This window comes from Artemia franciscana, chromosome 19, assembly GCF_032884065.1.
Source record: "Artemia franciscana chromosome 19, ASM3288406v1, whole genome shotgun sequence".
NCBI classification, from domain to species: domain Eukaryota; kingdom Metazoa; phylum Arthropoda; class Branchiopoda; order Anostraca; family Artemiidae; genus Artemia; species Artemia franciscana.
This window is the reverse complement of record NC_088881.1, coordinates 24,925,220-24,934,401: the sequence shown is the minus strand read 5'-3', so window position 1 is coordinate 24,934,401 and position 9,182 is coordinate 24,925,220. Positions and strand designations below refer to the sequence as shown.

The 9,182-nt window shown below is 35.7% G+C and overlaps 1 protein-coding gene across 1 annotated transcript in view; it reads left to right on the top strand.

Moving 5' to 3' along the window:
• The first annotated feature begins 1,650 nt into the window (after positions 1 to 1,650).
• The window catches only part of LOC136039112 (uncharacterized), an 8,866-nt gene continuing 1,334 nt past the window's right edge, over positions 1,651 to 9,182 (top strand). Inside the window, exons 1-2 of the mRNA XM_065722597.1 lie at positions 1,651 to 2,578; positions 7,007 to 9,173. Coding sequence (XP_065578669.1) covers positions 2,274 to 2,578; positions 7,007 to 9,173 — 2,472 coding nt within the window. The 5' untranslated portion in view covers positions 1,651 to 2,273. The remainder of the gene's footprint in view (positions 2,579 to 7,006; positions 9,174 to 9,182) is intronic.

The following is a 9,182-nucleotide window of genomic DNA, read 5'->3' as shown; positions in this document are numbered from 1 at the left end:
TGGGCGTACTAGGACGATGAAAATTGGTAGACGTGTCAGGGACCGGCACAAATTTACTTGATAGTAGTTGTTTCCCAGATTCGACCATTGGAGCTGGAGGGAGAGAAAATCACGAAAATTGAGGTATGTTTATCTTACAAATGGATGATTGGATTTTAACGAAACTTGATTAAGATTAGGTTAGGCTATATAGAAAGATTTCATGTGCCAGATGCTCTGTTTCCAATATGCATTGGATCTGGGGAAACTGGGTGGTGGAGGGGGAAATGTAAATCTTGGAAAACGCTTAGAGAGGAGAGATCTAGATGAAACTTGAAATTGTTTGTGTGACATCCCCCCCACGAACAAAAATCCTGGTTATGGTTCTGTAAAGCAGCTTTCCGAAATACCTTCAAACTTGTTTATATGATAAACTTTTGCTTTCAAGATAGTTCTAAATAATAGTTATCATTCTTGAATCACCTTTAAATCAAAAGCGGTTAACTCTTTACTAAGCTAGGTATACGCCTAGAGAAGGACCTTTAGAGAGGGAAACATGTTAAGAAAACAATTCACAATATGCATAAAAATTGTTGCTAACAGATTTTACATGGAACCCCCCTATATTTTACCCCCTCCCCCTAATGTGTAAATATACAGTCGAAATTATATATTTCCCCTCTATTCTCCCAATGCGTCTCTCTTGTTTCATACCTTGTACTTGTTAATTTAATTAACTATTTAAAAGAAAAACCGGAAAACAAGCGATGGGCGACAGAATGCATTGGTTTTATATAATTTGGACTATATATTTGCACTTTAGGGGGAGGGGGGTTGGCGGTAAAGTATAGGGGGGATCCATGCAAAATGTGTTAGCTACAGCTATTGTGCGTATTATGAAATGTTTTCTTAACATGTTTCCTTCTCTAGGCTTATACCCCTAAGGTGTAACCATTGCTGACGAAATTGAATTCCCTAAGAAGCAAAATCCTGCGGATGTAGCTGTTCCAGTCATCTTTACAGTCAACACAGAAAAGGGAATATATTTTTACACTGTGGTAGTCATCAATGATGATTTTACATTCATGAACTTGGTTATTGACTTTTAATTAGTTTCCATGTCCTTTGGGCATATACAACCCGGAACCCAGTTATTGCTCACCTGCTTAAGGCTGGACGGACTCGGAAAGAATCTTCCTATACCTCCCATGTTAAACATTTGGAGTTTGCCTGACGTTCCTGAATTAGTGATTTTGGCGGTTTTTATGTCAATAGAAGTAAAAAAATCTGATGAATATTTTGGCATAATCAAATCTTAAAGCCGACAATTATTTTTTTTATAATTCCAAAATAATTATAAAACCTGTTTCGGGTTTGCATTCTAGATTGCTATGCTTGACATTGTTGTTGTGGGTATCAAAAAATAGAGCAAAAAATTTTCTATTCATCAATAAGAAGCTTTTTTCTATAATATATACCTCCTGGCTGCAGTCCCTTCAAATACTTTACATATTTGTGTTCCGAAATCAAAATTTCCCCTCAAAAGGTTAGATTGAGCTGTAATCGGAGCATCTAAGAATGCAAAAATTACACCAAGGGGCTAACCACTCAGATTGTTCAGGAGCGATTCAGTCAAGCATTATTTAGTTCTAACCTGTTTAAACAGTCTAGAGAAGAAGTAAGGTGCAGACACCAAACTGCCGGTTAATGAATATATAAGAAAATTGTATTGTATAAATAATTAAGGATAAGCTACGTCTAATCCTAGAGATAAATTGAACACAGCACAAGGGCCGAATAAGAAGCAATGGTTTTATTTTAAAAAGATTGATCTATCATTTTGGTTTAATTAAAATAAATTCAGGACAAATTTATGTATTGTAGTATAAGTACAATTTTGCATAATCTTCGTACTGAAATAAGAATTAAAAATATATAAAACAAGCTAATTAATAACTAATGAATGAAACAAAATAACTAATGAACGAAACAAAGTGTCCCCAGAATATTTAAATTTGTTATAGCAAAACCCGAGTCTTGCTGTAGAACTACCAAAGCAAACTACAAAAGCAGTCAATGACCAGTCTCAAGTCCAAGGCCTTTCCAAGAAACAATCCCACCCCTTGGTAAATAAACCCCAATAAAAATTACCCATACTAAAGCAGTCAAATGACCAGTCTCAAGTCCAAGGCCTTTCCAAGAAACAATTAAACCCTTTAGTAAGTGAACCCCGATAAAAATGGTCAGAACCCTAATAAAGATCTTATATAGTTCTTGCTATTGACCACAGTAACATGGGAAAAAAAAGAAATATACGAGGGCTCCATTTGCCAAATGTGCAGGCCCATCGTGAAAAGTTGAAATTAAATTATCGGGCTAGAGGCAGACCGCGTTTACCAAAATATATGTTAGAAGACTTAACGGATGCTTCGGTTCACGACGAATCAAATTCCGAAGGAATTGGAACAAATTCCCCTTTTGTGTTGAAAGTTATCACTTCTGAAAGAAATTTGGGGTCAGACCTTCTAAAAGGCTCACGCTGGATTGTGGATCTGCCTTACCTTTTTGAGAATTGTGAAAAGCTCGTGATTCGCCACATGTAAGTTTTTTCTTTGTCTTTCATTTTACGTCATTGATTTACTGCTATCAAAATTATTAGGATGGGGAATTATTCTGAGTTGCAATTAATACAACTTGTACCTTATTAATTCTTGATAATTGTCTTTTCTGCTATAGAGAAAGAATGTTCGATAACTTTTAAAGATATTTTCATCCCAAAACAACAGAACGCTCCGACGGTATCTACTTAGGTTAGTTTAATTTCACTATTGTTGGTTTTACCAACAATTTAAAGCTTATATAGAATAGTCGGCAGTTGTTTCGCTATTTCTTTAGCAATCTCATCTTCGTTTAGACAAGACAAGATTTATTTCTACAAAACGGCTATCACAAGCCCAAAAGGGCCAAATTCACATTTTAGTCTCAATAAAAAAATTAAAAAAAATGGTGAATGCCAATCAGTAATAAATATCAAACCAGTTTAAACTCATAAAATTGCAATCAGTAAAAAAGTCAAACCATAAAAAGTCTTAAATTAAAACCGGGAAAACAAATTTAAACAAAATGACAATTTAGTTTACCTTGCAAGAATTGTAAAGTTTGCAGTTGCAAAATAAGCTTTAAAACTATAAGTTAAAAGTGGAGCGATAAGAGCGAAGGGTTAGTAATTTAAAATTTCAAATATGTGAAGGATGAACGTTCTTCTATATCTTTCAGTGGAAACTCTTATTTGGGCAAGAAGGGGGATTTTTGTTGAATTAGAACATGGGGCAGTGGCGAATGCAGGGGGCACCCTCCCCCTGACATAGTAGTAGATTTGTGGTTGGGACCGCTTGCTCTGGTTCTTTTAGGGACGAATTTTTTTATATTTGGTTTTTAATAGTCGAGTTTTTAGTAAGTTTTTAGTTATTAAGGCTGTTTCTTTTTGCAAACAAGTTTGAAACAAGGTTTCAGTTACTTTTTGCAGTCTCTATTAGATTTTTATTAATGACACATGTCCCCAAAAAGTATTTAATTAAATTCAAGTTTATCAAGGGGATCTGTCCGTATTACCACAAATGCCAACTGGGAGGCGAAAATTTTCATTCGTAAGAAGGGGAGATTTAAAATTCTGACTTAATCCGCTGCTAATAGCAACAATAAGAAAGCATTATATTTCTATTTCTTTGTTCTATTTTTCCTGCTACACCATCAAACGAACTATTACTTAATGTTTAATCAACAATTAGTTCCAAAGAATGTATGATACCAAAATATGGTACTAATTTTTTTTTTTTTGACAATACAAAGTTTCAGTAACTCGCTATAGTCGCCAGAAGTGCAAATGCTAAAAATTATGCAGAAAAGAGTTAATATATTATTTTTTTGTAGAGGGTGTACAACCTTTTAATTGTGTTTTATGGCGAGGTGGTTCTAATAAACTTACTTTTTTTGTATCAATATTTCTAATTGACTTTAATTTCAATACAACTCATCAGATTTTATATTAAATTAAAGTCCATGTCCACTACCTACCCACGACTTAGAAATTGTTGCAGTTCCCTTTAAATTGTTGGTATTTCTTTGTCCACAAGTTTATCGGAGTAACCTTTCATGTATACTCCCCCCCCAAAAAAAAATCCTAGATCCGCCCCTTTAGTGTAATGAGCGAGGTATTGACAAGTGGGCGAGCCCCCCTTATATACGTAATAGATACCTGCGAATATAGAAGTTCGTTAGGTAAGCTAATTCGTAAGTTACGTATATTTTTACTAATGAAAACCATCGTAAAAAACTAAAAGCTCTAGTTGCCTTTTTAAGTAGCAAAAAATTGGAGAGCAGCTGGGCCTCCTTCCCCGCTCATTTTTCTCAAAATCGTTCGATCAAAATTATGAGAAAGCCGTTTAGCCAAAAAAATAAAAATTCAAATTTCGTTTTAATTATTCATCTGCGCAGAGCCGAAATCAAAACATGGATTAACTAAAAAAACGTTCAGAAATTAAATAAAAAACGATTTTTTTTAAATGAAAGGAAGGAGTAACATTAAAACTTAAAACGGACAGAAATTACCCAGTATATGAAAGGGGCTGTTCCCTCCTCAACGCCCCGCTCTTTACGCTAAAGTTTTTACAGTATTAAACAGTAGATCTTTTAAATTATATTTTGGTAAAAAATAAGGAGAGGGGCACATTTGAAGGAAGGCCTAAAAATTCAGAAAAGAACTTAAAACAACCATAAGTAGCTACTTATACTATTCCTAAGAGCGAATGCTTTGCTATACCCCACCCCTCGCCCCTCTTTAAGCGACAGTTTATAGCCCATTATATATTTCCCCATTACATTTTGAAATAGCCCCACTTTTTACTTCTGTATTAATTTATGACGAAAGCTAATCAATCGGCGGAAAAAATGAGTCGCGCTATTCTGAAATAAATAAAAAAAACAAGTTTTTTCAACTGAAAGTAAGGAGCAACATTAAAACTTAAAACGAACAGAAATTACTCCGTATATGATAGGGGCTGTTCCCTTCTCAACGCCTTGCTTTCTACGCTAAAGTTTGACTCTGTCTCACAACTCTCCATTTAAAAAAAAAAAACTTGCCATTTTGAAAAATAAAAAAATATACTATGACGTTTAGGGGTGTTTCCCCTTATTTTCCAAACTCGTAACTCAAAGAAGAGGGGGATATGTTGAGGGAACTTTCCTTGGAGGAATTTGTCATGGGGGAAGAAAATTTTCATGAAGGGAGCCCAGGATTTTCTAGTATTATTTAAAAAAAATAATGAAAAAATAAATATGAAAAAGCTTTTTTCAACTGAAAGTAAGGAGAAGCATTAAAGCTTAAAACGAACAGAAATTATTAAGCATACGATAGGCTCACCTCCTCCTAATACCTAATTTCCTTGGAGGAATTTGTCATGGGGGAAGAAAATTTTCATGAAGGGAGCCCAGGATTTTCTAGTATTATTTAAAAAAAATAATGAAAAAATAAATATGAAAAAGCTTTTTTCAACTGAAAGTAAGGAGAAGCATTAAAGCTTAAAACGAACAGAAATTATTAAGCATACGATAGGCTCACCTCCTCCTAATACCTCGCTCTTTACGCTAAAGTATTTTTAGTAATTTCAACTATTTATTCTACGGCTTTTGTGATTCAGGGGTCATTCTTAAGAAATTGGGACAAAATTTAAGCTTTAATGTAAAGAGCGAGGTACTAACGAGGGGTGAGCCCCTTCGTATACGTAATAAAAACATGAGAATACAGAAGTTAGTTACGTAAGCTAATTTGTAAGTTACGTATATCTTTTACTAATAAAAAGATTTGTAAAAAATTAAAATTTTTAGTTGCCTTTTTAAGTAACCAAAAAATCGGACGGCAACTAGGCATCCTCCCCCGCTCCATTTTTTCTCAAAATCATTCGATCAAAACTATGAGAAAGCACTTTAGACAAAAAAATAAATATTAAAATTTCGGTTTAATTATTCATCTGCGGAGAGCCAAAATCAAAACATGCATTGATTCAAAAACGTTCAGAAATTAAATAAAAAAAAACGGTTTTTTTAACAGAAGTAAGGAGCGACATTAAAACTTAAAACGAACAGAAATTACTTCGTATATGAAAGGGGCTGCTTCCTCATCAACGCCCCACTCTTTACGCTAAATTTTTTACTGTTTTAAAAAGTAGAGTTAAGAGAAAGAGTCAAACTTTAGCGTAAAGAGTGGGGCGTTGAGGAGGAAACAGCCTCTTTCATATACGGGATAATTTCTGTTCGTTCTAAGTTTTAATGTTGCTCCTTACTTTCATTTAAAATACTTGTTTTTTTATCTAATCATTAAAAAGTACGGATAAAGGTTCTGAAAGAATGTCTGCAAAGGCTTTAAAGGATTTGAGAAATAAACTAGCTAATTTGATCCTCCTAACTCATAAAAGCATATTGGTATTTTTAATCGTACTAATAAGAACTTTGTGAATTACTCGAATAAAAATTTAAATGATAGTTGAGATGCAACTGAATTTGGGGCACGGATTTTTACTTTGAATTTGATTTTAGGGAGTCAAGTGAGACTTAATTTTCTTGGAATTTGGTTAGTAATTTCCGTTGGAATTTGGTAAATCGACACGGGTCCTGTTTAGAGGGCATTTCCTGTCATGCCCCAAAGGATTTTGTAAAGTTTTGAAATACTTGGCTTTCCTGATTGGTAGTTCCAGGACAGTTTTTGGCTTGGTTACATACATAAATAAAATTGGGTGGTTTAATCTGACAATGAAATACAACAAACTTTCGGTTAGATCGTATAATTTCCACTTCTCGCCCATTTCTAGCTATATTTTATATTTTATTTCATATTTTAATTACCCTACATCGCTCACTACTCTACATACTACCTATCCTTTTTGAAGCTATAGCACTTTCCTTTCTACCAAAACAATAAAATCGCTACTTCACTATTTTACTTCCTCACAACCAATTAGCATTTTATTTACAGGTGCCAAGACATCAATTTGGTTTCAAATATGATGTTTTCTAAAGAACATAGAGCTGGATTGCGCTCAAGACTCATCTTCAAATGCGAATCATGTCATGAGGAAGCCACAATTCACACAGAAAAACCCCTTGCTCCTAGAAGGCTTAAAAAAAAAGACTCAACGAAAACCGTAGTCAAAAAACGGAAAAGGACTGATTTTGATAGTGTGAATACTATCAGAAAGAAACACAAAACAGAAACAGGAACAGTAAGTGTCAACAAAGAGGTAGTGGTTGGTGCAATAAATGGTGGAATGACTCACGCCCAGGTTCAAGAACTTTTCTCTACCATTGGAATAAATACCCCGTCTCAAAAAGTCTTTACGAAATTTGAGAAAGAAATTTGCGTAGAATTGGAAAAAGTTCTCTATGACTATCTTATCGAAAATGGGAAAACCGAGCGAAGGATGGCACTGGAAGCAGGTGAGAAAATTCACCCAAATGGAGCTGTAGAGACATGTGTTATAGTTGATGGAAGCTGGTGTACACGAAGTTATGGGAATAGATATCGTGCACTCTCAGGCTGTGGAGTGGTGATAGGTTTCTATTCGAAGAAACTCTTAAATCTAGGAATTAGAAACAAATATTGCAGTACTTGCGTGAAATACAGGCATCAAGTTAATAGATCTGTTCCTGAACATACATGTTTTATGAACTGGCAGGGGCCCAGTACAGGTATGGAGTCAGATATATTAGTTGACGCATTCCGAATAGCAACATCCATGCACAATCTAAGATATACTCGATTTGTTGCCGACGGCGATTCAAGTACCCATTCTGAAATTATAGCAAGGGTACCATATGGCAGAAATGTAGAAAAAATTGAGTGTGCTAATCATGCGTGCAAATGCTTGAAAAACAGACTATATAAGAAGCAGCATGAAAATGCCGAATGCAGAAGATTTCTTAGTGCCGCAATAATAAAGAAAATGTGTGATTTTGCCAGAAATGCAATTGTATGTGCCACCACAGAGAAGAAAAGCGTGAAGGATCTCATCAGTGCGCTGAAGGCAATTCCTCTACATTTTTTCCGTGGCGACCATAGATTTTGTCCTACACGCTGCTCGTTCTCCGGGAAAGTTCTACAGGTCAATCCTGAAGACACCCCTAGCAACATCTTTCTCAGCCATGTGTATTCAGCCTTTGATACGCTGACCAGAAGGGCTCGTCTACTGATAGGAAACCACACGAGCAACCTGGCAGAATATTTTATGAGCATAGTTGCAAGGCTTATAGGTGGCAAAAACATCATGGTTAGCCAAAGTGCGCGATATACCACCCGTGTTAAAGCAGCAGGAATCCGATTTACGAAAGGTCACTCAGCTCGCCTTGAAATATTTCGAAGAACTGTAGGATCTACACCAAGTAGGCAGTTGAAAAAACTTGCACAACAGCGGGCCATGACTACTGCTCGACGTAAAAAACTGTCTGCTAAAAAGCGCCTTTTCACTAATGCTTCCACAAAACTCCCTTCAAAAGAAATCGGGGAGCCAACCGGAGCAGACAAAAACTACGGCTCGAACGCAACTGCTCCGGATCTTGATTGCAGTGCGCTCGAAATTGCAAAAACTGATTTTTTGACTCGTCTCCAATGTACTGCAACAGATATCCTCAGTATCGAAAAAGCCACTAGGCTTCAGAGAAATTCTATCGATAATAGCTGGATAGAATACAGAAAAAACAGAATTACAGCTTCCGTAGCTGGTGCTGTTTGTAAAAGGCGGTTGAAGACTGTGGGCTCATTAGTTCGGCAGCTGCTGTATCCCAGAAACCGCCAAACAAAGGCAATGGAGCATGGTCTGATGTATGAGCCTGTAGCTATTGCAGCTTTTGCAAAGAAAATGGGTTGCATTGTGAACTCTGCTGGGCTTTTCATTCACAAGGAATATGGGTTTCTAGGGGCCAGTCCGGACGGGATAGCAATTTTTCCTTCGGGTGAGAAGGCTCTTTTGGAGGTGAAGTGCCCTTTGACAGCAAAATGGCTTACATTGGAAGAGTGGATAGCGCTTAAAAAAAATACATGTCTAGAAAAGAAAGTTAATAGTGAAATAAAGCTGAAAAGAACACATGACTACTATTACCAAATTCAAATGCAATTGGAATGTTGTGACATTGATTTTGTATACTTTGTAATATTT